The sequence below is a fragment of the Alligator mississippiensis genome, chromosome 1, assembly GCF_030867095.1.
Source record: "Alligator mississippiensis isolate rAllMis1 chromosome 1, rAllMis1, whole genome shotgun sequence".
NCBI lineage: Eukaryota > Metazoa > Chordata > Crocodylia > Alligatoridae > Alligator > Alligator mississippiensis.
In genome coordinates this window covers 183,876,117-183,889,850 of record NC_081824.1, presented here as the reverse complement: position 1 = coordinate 183,889,850, position 13,734 = coordinate 183,876,117, and the positions used below count along the sequence as shown (strand labels likewise).

The 13,734-nt window shown below is 42.4% G+C and overlaps 1 protein-coding gene across 4 annotated transcripts in view; it reads right to left on the bottom strand.

Annotated features, from left to right (window-relative positions):
- Positions 1–13,734, bottom strand: part of RAB3GAP2 (RAB3 GTPase activating non-catalytic protein subunit 2) — a 74,814-nt gene that overhangs the window by 46,197 nt on the left and 14,883 nt on the right. For all 4 annotated transcript variants that reach the window (XM_019483157.2, XM_006272907.4, XM_014598050.3 and 1 more), the window contains 4 exons: positions 9,651–9,774; positions 7,602–7,683; positions 2,580–2,627; positions 2,357–2,432 (listed from right to left, as the gene is read on the bottom strand). In XM_019483157.2, the coding sequence (XP_019338702.1) occupies positions 2,357–2,432; positions 2,580–2,627; positions 7,602–7,683; positions 9,651–9,774 (330 nt within the window). The remainder of the gene's footprint in view (positions 1–2,356; positions 2,433–2,579; positions 2,628–7,601; positions 7,684–9,650; positions 9,775–13,734) is intronic.

Below are 13,734 nucleotides of genomic sequence, written 5' to 3'. Positions count from 1 at the left end.
TTCCTGAGACAGGCCACTGACAACTGCAGTGAGCCAAATGAAGACTCTAAGAGCTGTAACAAATTAAAGAGCCATGTACTGGAAACACTCTCAGCCCACCACAAAACAGTTATTTTCTCTGGGAATTTGATGACTCACCACTGAGACAGATGCTTAATAGGTAATAATTCACTACTGAAACAGAAGCTAAGCGATAACTCAGATGCTAAGCAGGCTCACATCAGAGACTGAGCAACAGCAGCTAATAACAAAACATTGAACATGAGATTGCAAATAGAAGACTTGAGCTTTCTTATATCCAAGGTGGACTGCATACCCACCATTCCTCCCAGGAACCAGTAACCACTGTAAAAAATCCCATTCTTCTGAGATGCAGAGGAACCCCCTTCCATTGTCACTAGGCTAACGGGGAGGGGGGGGGGGGGGGGGGGGACACGACACGGCAAACCTGTCACAACAGCTCATGAACATGTCCCTCTGAAGACAGACAGGGAAGGGGAATTGGGAATGGACAGCAAACTCAATTCTGCAAATCTAGCCATAATTGTACTGAGAAGTGATTGATCAGCCATTAGTGGTTAAGGACCCACAGCTGTCGAAAGGGAAGGGAGGTGAATGACGGCCTTGGAAGGCAGGATGCACCTCTCAATTATTGATGAAAAGCTTTTACAGGTATAAAAAAACAAAACCTGACTTGCTATAACTAAACAATGGAGCAACAAGAGAGGAATGCCAAAACTTACTGAGATGCTGGCAATTTCTTGGGGACTCCTGCACGTGAGAGAAGGAAGAACAAAAGAAGACTGTTGGGATGGTCTTTGCTCTGAATAGGATTTAGATCTGTGCTTCCTCTTATAGCCAAGTGTACAGACTTCAAGGGAATGAAGGATGGTCCTCTAATCTTTGAGGCTATGCAACATATCATCAGTTTTAGAACTAATGAGCATGATTCTTTCTATCATATTCTGCACCTCTCTTGGGATACCAGAGCCCTGGGATGAAGAGAAATAAATCTCATGCATATGCCACAGTCACGGAAAGGGAGACGGCATTCTCTGCATCTAGGGCAGCCTGGAGGGAAGTTTTGGCTGAGTCCCGATCCCACTGTGCAGAACTAGCCCAGGGAGAGCTGGATCCAGCCATAAGGAACTTCCCCGCTGCCAAATTTTCTGACCCACAGGGATCCCTGCAGGCTGAATGCCAAATCAATGGGCCACATCTGGAAGTTGAGCACCCCTGCTCTAAAATCATCTATTGAAAATGATAAGGGCCAGGTGCATCTGGTGAGGAAGAAGAGAGCAAACTGTTATCAGGTACCACCTTTGTCATAGAAGCCAGATCCTTGGAGTCCTCCCAAACTGAGGAGAAGACCCAAAGATTATGTAAAAAGCATTTGCACAGTTGAGGCTGAAGAATGGAAGCCTGGTCAGTATTACCTGTACCCAGAGTCAGTCCATAGATGAAAAGACAAGGGCCATAATGGCCACAATGGGAAGTTAGAGAAAGATACAACTGGGTCAATGCTAGGAAGGAAACAAGAGACTTGTTCTGAGGTTCTGGACATTCTTTGTATTTTGTGCTCCCAGAACAGAAACTAACCCCCTGAACTTTCCCAAGGAATCAGACATAGAGCCTGGCCTTGCACTTCTTTCTAACCTGAGAGACTTACAAATGGAACACTTCCTAGAAACATGGGACACCACAAAAAGAGGCAGTTGTTACATCCATCCATAGCAGGCATTTGCTCCACTGCAGGATGGACAGAGCTGAAATCTCAGAGAACCATGACAACATTCAAGTGAAAAAAGTATACTGAAAAGGAAAATAAAATTACAAAATGATCAGTTCAATATGGGGGGTAAAATACAGCCTCATATAGTTGAAGCAGCAGACAGCACCACCTAGAGGACACCTGAGATTTAACCAAAGAATCAGAAACCAAAGTGAAAAAAGGGAGCAGGCAAAGAAAAAGTAGTGATAGAGCAATTCTCCAGGAAAGAAGAATGGAAGACCAAACAAAAAAAAACAATAGCAGAAGGCTTTTAGAAGAGCTGTAAGCTGAGCAGAGTTTGAACAGACTGTAGACACTCACACAACATAGTTGAGAGGAACAAAGCAGCTGAAAGCATTCACTGAGCTTCACAATTTTGGCACAGAACACGGAGAGGTGGGACACATGCACTCTATATGGCCAGTTTTAGGACAAAATCTTTGCAAACAACTTTGGCACTTGAGACACATGTACACCTACACCAAGAATGTGCAAATGGACAAGCACTGAAAGAAGAAAATTTTACAAGGTGCAGCAATACATCATTACTTTACAGCTGCTCAATGCTGAGAAACAAAGACTCACCTCAGTGTAGAAACGAACGTAGCCAGAAGTGAAGCCTACCACAATGCAAGTCCAATCAGGACGGCCCGTGGAGCTCCTGTCCCATTCAAAGATTAAAAAAAATATTTAAGAGAAAGATCAAGTCCTAGCTTCAGAGACATACAAATACATTCCACTGATTTTAAAAGAAATTAAATTATCTGAAAGCAGAAGATGGCACTCAGGAAAGTTCGTCTATTCTTACCTCTTTTGACTTGCCAATGGAATGCACAAGGCACTACTTACACATTCTCTAAAAAGAAAACAAAAATATTAAGTATATTTCATGCTCAAGTTCAGATGACACACTGCCATCGTTTACTGTTACACAAAAATTTAATACATTTTCATATTTTACTAAGTAGTTCTAATGTTTAAAAAATATTTACTTTATTAAAGATGAATATGTAACAGAGATAAACAAACTGCAAAATGCTAACAAAACCATTCTGCGAAATTATACACAATTTAAAGTGGCACACTGTGTATTAAGAAAAGACAGCTGCAGCATCTATTTATGTCACTGTGGATTTGCTACCCAAAGTGGTTGAAGAAAAAACACTCTCATTTCTATTATTAAAAATATAGGTATTTTTATAGCAGTATGTGTTACATTTTAAGAAATTACTGGTGTACATATAAAGTAACGTAGTCCCTGGAAAAAAGTATAATAAAGCAGAAAGCAAAAGATGCAAAAACAGCACATGCCACAAAAACATTAACATGAGTCATACTGTCTGAGAAAGATGCAGTAAAAAAAGAATACTATTGTGAGGCAAAAAAATAAGCTATGAACTAATACTGCAAATGCTTTCAGTACATCACTATAAAAAGACAGACATTAACAAATTATTTAGCTATTAAGATTACACCGAATGAACAAAGCACAGAATCCATTTTTTTAAAGCAGGGATTGTCGACTGGGGGTATGCATATAGCCAGGGATACTTGGAAAGATGCTAAGGGGTATGCATGGGCAGGCAGGGATGAAGCGCTGCCCACTACCCCATGCCACCCCCTCCCAGAAGCAGGGCCATGGGGGACGGGGGAAGGAAGAGGGAGCAGTGGCTCCCCTCTGCTGGCCACACAGGTGCTGCCTGGCTGGCCACAGACCATCCACTACCTTGTGCCAGTGCTGCCTGTTGCACATGTGGCTCTGCAGGCTGTTGACGGGCAGCATGTGACTGGCCAAGCGTAAGGGTCCAAGGCCTGTCAGCAGCCCATAGAGTCACACATGCAACCAGCTACCACCATGAGACCACTGCTACCCCCCTGCTCCGCATCCAGCTGCCACCACCAAAAGAGGTACAGGACAGCAGGAACTGCCTGAATAATGTAAAAAATCTGCAGTTGTTGACTCAGAATAAAAGGGAAAGATATGCTATTTTTAGATTCCAATTGACTACTAGAAAATGGTTAAGATTGTACATATTTGAGAATGAGATTTAGGTTCTCAATTGTTACAGCTGGTGAAATAGCATAAAATTGTTTTATGTCGTTTTCAAAGGAAATAAAAGGATCAGAAATTAATTTGAGTTCAGGGCATATAAATTACACAATTCTATTTCTGAGATGTTTAGGAGTACTATTTGTCAAGTGTTCCAAGTAAGAACAGATTTTTGAACAGATTTTTCAAAATAGTATTAAAGAGTAATTTGGCTTTGATAATTTACTGGGGTGAGGGGTGGAAATCAATGCAAGGTAAAATGGCTAGTTTCTGCTTTCAAATGTCATTCTTCCTATTTTAAAGGAATAACAAAAAGTTGCACAAGAAATAACAAACCTGTAATTAACAAGATGCTAGAAAATTTCCAAGAGAAATAAGTAAGTATAAATTAAATTCTGTGCTTAGTAATAATGTTGATATGGTCTATATCAGCAACCTTTTGGAGCTGTGGGCCAAAACAACCAAGATCATGTCTGATACAGGTTGGTGTTGCAACCTGGCTGCCATGGCAATGGCTTCTCCCTGCTTCCACAGCTCCCTGGATCCCAGCTGCAGCCCTAGCATAACTACCAGCCACACAGCCCTGGCACATCTCTTCAATGTGTGAGCGCCCTGGCTCCACCCCACTCATGTGCATACAATGCAACCCTAGCTATCCCCAAAGATGCCCAGCTCTGCAGGCTGGATCCAATGGCTCCACGAGCTACATCCAGCCCACAGGCCTCATGTTGCCACCCTTAGGTTACATGAAAGCAAATTAATAAAGAACTTTGCCTATTTTCATTTGATTATCCCTAGGCCTCACTACTCCCATAAAAAGCACTGCAGTTAGAAGTACAGTGTTCTCATGAGGTCTCATATTACTAAGTTTGCACAATGTTTGCAAAACTACTAAAGTACCTTTACTAGCATATGAAGAATAATCTAATTAAATTATACCTGTCAAAATGAAGTACACCTGTGATCTAGCACACTCAATTTTCATTGCATTTTACCACTTAGAACTGTGGTGCTCAACCTTTTTGGCCAGCAGGCTGGATGGGAGGTGCCCAGGCTGCCTGCAGGCCAGATCCGGCTGGTGGTCCCTATGCAGAACAAGGCAGTTGCAGCAGAGCCCCATTCAGCTGTGCAGGGCCAAGGGACAGCCCAGGTCCAACCTGGCCCTGCAGGGGAGGAAGAGGGCATGGTTCAGGTGGAAAAGGGGCATGGTCTAGCCCCAACCCAACCCCACAGGGGGAGGAGGCATGACCAAGCTCCAACCCAGCCTCACGGTGGAAAAGGGGTGTGGGCCCAGCCCAATGGGGGAAGGGGACTTAATCTGGCTCTGCAGGGGTGGAGACGAGGAGCCTGAGCCAGCCCCAACCTGCCAAGGGAGAAGGGTGTGACCTGGCCTCATCCAGCTGTGGTGGTGAGAGGAGGGGGTGTGACCTGACCCATATCCGCTGTACAGGGCTTGGGGTTTGGGAGTTTGGTAGCTGGTTTGCTGTCAATATACATTTCACAGGAAATAAATAATTAAAAATATTTCTTTGAACTATAAGCCAGAACAAATATACACTGTGGTTACTCATTTTCCAAAATAAGAATATAAAATAGCATAAGGTTTTTATGGAAACGCTTATTAACAGAGCAAATGTTCTCTTATACAGGCAGTATATCAGGGAGGTGACATTTCCAACGCAGTTACACGTTAAATGTCAAACTGAAACAACTACTGCAGACATTACAGGTAAGCTCTATTCCCCTAAGAACAAAAAAGCATTCAAGCTGTTAAAAAAATTGAAGATTTTTCTAATCTTCTAAATATAAAATTTGAAAACAGGGGAAGTGGGCACATCAAAATAGGATGCAATTTAACAAGGATAAATGCAAGGTAATGCACTTGCAGAGAAAGTCTCTCCAATACACCTACAGACTGGGAAGTACCATTCTGAGTACCATGGCAGTGGAAAGGGATCTCGGAGTCATCGGCAACGCAAAAATGAACATGAGTTGCCAATGTGACGAGGTAATAAGCAAGGCTAACCGCACTCTTTCTTGCATTAGTAGGTGCATCATGAGCAGGTCTAAGGAGGTGATACTTCCCCTTTATGCGGCATTGGTGAGACCACAGCTGGAGTATTGCATCCAATTTTGGGAGCCATACTTCAAGAGGAATGTGAATAACCTTGCAGGGCAGCCATGGGGTTCAGAGAAGGGCTACTCGTATGTTTGAGGGCCTGCAAAAGACAGACTGAGGGACCTGAACCTGTTTAGCCTCCACAAGAGAAGGCTGAGAGGTGATCTTGTGGCTGTCTACAAACTCATGGGGGGGAGGGGGGGGGGGTCAGCAGGGAATAGGGGATACTCTGTTTACCAAGGCATCCCTCAAAGTTACTAGAAATAATGGCCACAAACTAAAGGAGAATAGATTTAGATTGGACATCAGGAAGAAATTCTTTACAGTGAGGGTTGCCAAAATATGAAATGGGCTTCCAAGAGAAGAGGTGCTTTCCCTTACCTTGGAGGTGTTCAAAAAGAGATTATTCAAGCAGCTGGCTGGGGTTACTTAACCCCAGCGCTATTTCCTGCCTAGAACAAGGGTTCGGACTCTATGATCTACAAGGTCCCTTCCAACCCTAGAAATCTATGAGCAGTAGTAAATAATAGAGATATATTAAAGAATTTAGTGAAGTCATGTACATAAAAGTAAAGCTTAGTGAACAGCGGATATTACCAGTTAAGGAGATATTGGAAACAAGTTCCATAGTCTTTAAGTACCCATCAAACCTGCATATCATACTAACTTAACAAAAGAGATTTTACCAGTGTAAATGGAGTTGCTCCTATGAAAGAGCTTGTGTTAATTTAAGTCAGAGGAAAGAAGCAATGAAAAGCCAGCAATGTATTTTAGAGTATTCATTGGATGCATCACTCAGCGTAGCGCCTGGCTAAGCCACACTGCACCTGTGCCATAGGGTAGTTGCTGCTGCATGGGAGCCAGGCAGGGAGGGGGGGCGGGAGGAAACACAACAACACAACTGAGGTGCTGTACAGGGAGGCTCTGCCACGAGCCCTCAGAGGCCCCCGATCACCACTGCTGCAGTCAATGAGTTTGGGGCTTAATTTTTTATTAAATTGCCAGGATGCTGGGGCCAGGCGGGACAGCTATTGGGGTGGGGCAGGGGAGGAGCTCTGCCATGTAGTCCCAGAGGCTCCACAGCTGCTGCTACCGTCTGTGAGTGTGTGTTTTTTTTTGGTTTTCGGGGGGGGGGGGGGGGGAGGGGGGTGTCTATTCCCAGACTGCTTGGGCCAGGCAGGGGGGTCACCTCTGCCAGGAGGCCCCAGAGCCCCCACTACAGCCAGTGAGTGCAGGGCTTTTTTTTTTTTTTTTTTTTTAAGTGCCAGGAGGCTGAGCCTAGGCAGGGCAGCCATGGGGGCTTCTCCCATGGCTCCCCCTGCCCAGGGAGAGGCAGACACAGCTGGAGGAGCCACGGAAGAACCTGCAGTCACCCAGCTGTGCCTGCCTCTCCCTGGCTGATCTGAATCACCGAATCAGCGTCAAATCTTCTGAAGCTGATTCGGCCGAATCAATTGAGAACAGTGATCTGAATCAAATCACTATCCTCCGAATCGGCCGAATCTGAATCAAATACTTCCCTATTCGCACAGGCCTAATAAATAACCAAAAGGCATTACAATAATTTTTTCTCCAAACTATGTATAAGCAAAGTACTTAACTAATAAGGGTAAAAAGGTAACAATTTAATCATTTACATGAACTTAGAATTCAGTACCTACCCTTCTTCAACATTCAGAGAGCCACTCCAGCCAACAGCATATTGCATTTCCTCCTTTCCCTTGTCACTGTATTTCCATTTTGCTGGCATTAAGGGGAGAAAAAAAAAAAAAAGAGACTGGCCAATAAATAATAAGATTTTAAAATATTACATTTTAAGCAACTTCTATATCCAATCTTTTGCAACATAATAATAGGTCTATGCTTAATCTTCCTCACTGTAACACATACCATCATGTTTAAATTAGGGAACAATTAAAAACTCCCACCATAAGAAAACTGTTCCAGTCATATAAGGGAACTGGGTGCTCAATGTTTAATATTTTTCCTTAATTCTATCAATACTCAAGGCATCTAAACTGCTTAATCTCTCCTCCCCCTCCCCCCCCCCCCCACACACTCTCTCTCTCTCACTCTCTCCCGCCCCACTGGAGCTATGAGGTAATTAAAAACAATTAAATCCTCAGATTAAAAGCACTAAGCAAATACAAAATACTTCCTGGGATAGTAATCAGCAGAGATTAAAACCCCAGAGAGTGATGCCAGGGGAAGGAGGAGGGAATAATGTGAATATTCATTATCTTCTTATTCACATCATTGTAACATTAAACATCATAGTAGGTTTTGTTAGAGCTATGATTAAAGTTGCTTAAATGTTTTCAAATTAGTGTTAGTCAAGTGTAAAAATCACAATTCTGTGGCCTGATGGTGGATGATGTACATTATCTATCTGCATGACAAATTAGGACAATCAACATCCAATGATGCAGAGACAGGAGTTCTGTGTCAGGTCATCTGAAGGGTAACTGGTTTATTTTCAATCTAGTGGGAACAACACTAAAATGCCAAACATCTGGCATTTTCCAAAATGCCAAACAGGTGCTCTTATAAGCATCATATATTGCTGACCTACCACTATCTATGGAAAAGGAGTTTCTAACATGGATTCTGGCATACATGATTCTGCATGGAATGACAAATACGGGATCAGAGCTTGAAAGAAAAAGTGTCATTTTCATTTCATTTTCACCAGCATTTTTAAAGTTTCATTCCTCAACAGTAAAATAAAACAATGCCATATATTCTACTATATGAGGCTAAATTTTAGGAAAGAAAAAAAGAGAGAGGCACATGCACTTAGGGACCAGGTCAGTTTAGTTAATAAAAAAACCAAACCACAACTTGTCCATGTGAAACATAAAATTAGTATACAGGCAGTCCTCAACTTGCAACATTTCGAGTTACAACATTTTGCACTTAAAAAGTTTATAAATTGACACCGTTTCAACTTTCTGATGTCGGTTTCAACTTTACAATGCTTGATCCAACGCAACGCCACGCCAGCGAACAAGTTCACTGCATCGTCCATCTCCCTGGAGAACACTTGTCCAAACTTCCTTGGACACTTTCTTTAAGAAAGCAGACAAGACTCCAGAAAAACCTGCAGCCAAGACTCCTGAGAAGACTCCAGCCAAGAACCCTTCAAAAAGTCCAGCAAAGTCACGCCAAAGAAGTCGTTCCAAATCAATGATTGCTTTTTACAATATAAATACATTAATGTAGCTATATTACTCATCTATAATTGACTAAGTTAATCAAAATTCTGGGTTATTTTTGGTGAAAATAGGGTATCGGGCCTTGGTTCAGAAATCAATCTCCCATTTATAACATTATTTCCTATGGGAAAAATCAGTTCCAAGTTACAACGTTTGGACTTAAGACACGGTTTTCAGGAACCAGTTGTGTCACAAGTCCAAGGACTGCCTGTAATCTAAAGGTCAGAATTTTACTTTGCCTGTTCTAGAGACAAGAAGCCAGGTATAGCGCACACATTAACCAATTCGGTCTGTTAAACTTACTGACTCAGACTCAGCTCCAATGGAAATGAGATACATGGCTAAACCTCAGACTTGCTGGGTTTGCTTATATAATAGACCACATATATTACCTAAAACTGCCCACCCCCAGAAAATCCCCGAAGATAGCTCTTTATGTTAAGAGCTAAGTTAAGAGACCGCACCATGAGTACATATTGTGTATTACATACTTACGCACTAAAAAAACAGCTTTCTGCTCACGAGCTATTACCATCAGATCATTTGTGGGTGACAACGATAATACACAGTCCTGAAGCCAATAACTCGTCTGTGTCTTGCAAGTGGACTCTTCTTCTCCCTATATGTAAAATTTTGATTAATATCTGCAATAAGTTCCAAAATTTCAGTTTGTTATGAAGTATCCATATGTAACTTATTCCATTTCTTAAGACTACTCAGTAGCACCCACCAGTTAAAAAATGGTGGCTTGCACAGTAGTGCAAGTCAAACCTATCAACCTAACATTAATTCTTTTAGCAGACCAGCAGAAGAGCTGATAAAGGAATATCAGCTGACAATCTCGAAAACCTGTCTTTCAAAGGCTATTAAACATTGTTAAGTGAGAGTTAAAGTACTATTATGGATTAGAAACAGACCAAGAAACAAAAAAGGATTTCATAGACATTAGGGCTGGAAGGGACCTCGGAAGATCAAGTCCAGCCCCCTGCCCCAGGGGCAGGAAGTCAGCTGTGGTCAAAAGATCCTAACAAGATAAGCATCCAGATGTTTCTTAAGAGAGTCCAGAGTAGGTGCTTGTACCACCTCTGGAGGGAGTCTATTCCAGGCCTTGGGGGCTCGGACAGTAAAGAAGTTTTTCCTTATGTCCAGCTTAAAACGGTCTTGGAGTAGTTTGTGACCGTTGGACCTTGTCATCCCTTGGGGTGCATTGGTGAACAAGCATTCCCCCAGACCTTGATGCATGCCCCTTATATATTTATAGGCTGCCACCAGCTCACCCCTGAGTCTGCACTTTTCCAAGCTGAAGAGTCCCATGGCTCTCAGCCTCTCTTCATAAGACCTGTTCTCTTGCCCTCTGATCATGAAATGATTAAGTGGATTAACTGGTCATTTTGCATATGAATAGTTTACCCAAAATTATGCATAAAGAACAGTACTTGATAAATGTCTGCTTACACATAATTTAATGAGGCTATCATTTAAGTCACTGCAGCAAAACAACCTCCTCTTCTACCTGTACTTTTCCAAAGTATTTCAAAAACCAAACTCAATCTGGGAAGCTCCCAACCAAGCTGGCCCACTGCTAGTTCTGAAGAAAATAACCCAATTCTCAAGTTTACAAGAAATAAGAAAGGCATGGTCATGGTGTTGCCTTCAACACAATGTAGACTCTGCTATGACTCCATCTAAAGCACATGTAAAATACTAATACAGTGTCTCTTCTCTCAACCACTTCATAGTGGTTTCTCTCCCCTGAATCTATTGCAAAGGTGAAAAATAGCATTCCAAACCTCAGTGCTTTACAGAACCTCTAAATCTACGTGAGGTACTATCTCTTCGTTTAAGTTACCTGCACAAGGTGAAAAAAAAAAAGTATGAAGTTATTTTAAAACAAGACTGTATTTTTTTTTTTCAGTCAAGTGGTGCTAGGTGAAAATTAAGAACTGGACGGTTCTATACACAGGCAAAAATAAAAAATAACCTAAATTTTCAATAAGGTCCTCTGAGAGAAATACAGATATCTAGTTTTGCCTCAAGGGGATTCCACTGCAGTGGAAGTTTTTCTTGGGGAGTCACAGTCACTGATGCAGGAAACCACTACAGAAAATACTGAGAAATAGAGATACAACTATACAGGGCAATAGAGAGAATAACGGATTAATACTAGCATGTAACTCTGGGAAACAAAACTTGCCTCTGGCTTAAATCCCCAGAGCAAAAGTTGGTTAAAGTCCAGTTTTGCTGCTCTAAGGTAAGATTTTCCTTATGGTTGACTTTCTCAAATATACAAATTTCTGCTACTTTGCTGGAGAATGTTTCAAAAGCATTTTTATTAGTACATGACATTAAAACCAAAAATACATATAGCTGCTAGGCATACACAATACCTGTCAGGATTTGGATAGAGAGTAGGGCTGTGCGAAGCTTTGATCACTGATTCGATTCGGTGAAGATTCAGCCCGATTCAGTGGCTGATTCGATTTGGAGATTCGCTCAGAGGACCCTTTAAACTCTCCGAATCGAATCGGAACCCTCCAAATCAATTTAGATAGATTCGGACATAGACACAGCTTTAAATGTTTTTCTACATACCTCTAGGTACCAGGCAGCTTGCAAATGCTATGATGCAGGGGTGCATAGAACATCCCATAGAAGCGTGGGGGGCTTCCCAGCCTGCTAAGCAGCAGACCCAAAAGTGGAACAGAAGCACTTCCAGTCCATCAAAGAGCACGCTGGGTGGCCCCCTCATACCGTCCCCCCACCCAAGCTCGGCAACTGATGCCTCCCGGGTCTGGGGGGGCACCCAGCATTCCCCCCATAGCCAATCGTCAGGCCCAGTCGGGGGGGGGGGGCGGGGGCAGCACACCTGGAAATGGAGCCCAATGGTTTGCCATGAGCATGTGGGGACCACCCCCCCCCTCCCCCACGCTCCTCTGGGACACCCCATCTGCCCCAGCATTGTGGCATTCATGAGCCATGCTGGTACCTTGAGGTATGTAGAAAAAAATTTAAAGCTATGTCCATCTCCAAATCAGCATCAAAACTTCAGATTCAGCCGAATCAAAAATCGGGGACAGTGATCTGAATTAACGAATCAAATCACTGTCCCCGATTCGGGCTGGATCCGAACCCAATAGGGCCTGTTTCGCACACCCCAAAAGACAGTATATACTAAGTCTCCTTTCTGGCTATTAGACGTTCCAATTCTGAGATACAATTGCAATATGACATATGGAGGAAATGAACTAAGGAACACCACTTGTCTATTCAACCTGTATTAACACTTTATGTAATTTCACAAGTGTAATTGATCTTGTTTCTTAGCTTATGTCAAGAGCTAAACAAAAATTCATTTTAAGAGCAACTCATTATCATCTTGGTCAAATTCATTTATGTTTGAATTTCATACAGCAGGGGTCAGCAGGCTTTTTGCACCATGGGGCGCTCTTTGCAACTCAACCCCAACAACAGGCCACAAGTCTCTGCCCTCCCACAGCACTGTGCTGCCTATGCTTATCCTCGCCACGGATCCCTGTCCCCGCTGTGGTGAGAGTAAGCGTGAATGCAGCGGACCAGCAGGCTCTACAGGGTAAAGGAGCAATGTGGAGGGTAAGGGCGGCAAGGAACAGCAGAGACATGTTTGTGTAATTTAAATTCACAATCAAATTGAGAGGATTCAGAGCCAAGATACCTTCCTGGTACTTAACAGCGCTTCACTGTCAGAAATACTAGAATCCAGAACTGTAAAACCCAAGTCTTAATGGTGTAATATGGAATCTTAAAAGAGGGAAAGGGACAAAAATATAGAAAGGAAAATGTTGAACACAGCTGGATTTTTAACGTATTTTTATGTACTTTAAGCCAGTGTAAGAGCAGTACCTGCTGCACTCCAATCAAAAGAGAACGTCTCAGTACTGTATGAAAGGAACTGCAGATGCAGCAGCAAGTTAATACACAAATCTACAAAAAGATCATTCCTTAGAGTAGTTAGCTGTTTTCTCTTTCCTGTTAAATGTTTTGTGCTGTACATGCTCCAGCCTGAAGCACTGAGCTTTGAAAGCAAAGAACACAACAAATTAACCTCAGGGAAGAATAAGAACAAGAAAAACAAGATTGGTTTAAAATAGGAAAAAAAATGTTTCACTTATTAGAAATACAGCTACAAGACAGAGCAACTAAGATCTAAGTACTAGGCAAAACCTGATCTGACAATCTCAACAAAAAATTAGTCAAGGCACATACAGAAATCCCACCGAGATCGGAGACAGGAAGATCAGAAGGAAGGTTCAAATGAGCCTCAATGCAAATCAATTTTCTGGATGGATCAAGCAGCAGGAAATGGGTTTTGTCTGGACAAACCACTGCTGCATTAAACGGAACTATAAACGTGTCTTTTGTTCTTCTCAGAGTATGTAGGTTGCGTGCTTTATTTTTAAATAGTCTTGGAACTCTAAGGGTTTTTAAAATCTGGCTGACCCTGCACCATTTATCCAGCTAGTGGAGCAGTCCCATGATATTCACTCCCCATATTTATATTAACAGCTTTCAGGATTTATCCCAGATTAAGCCAAATTTATAA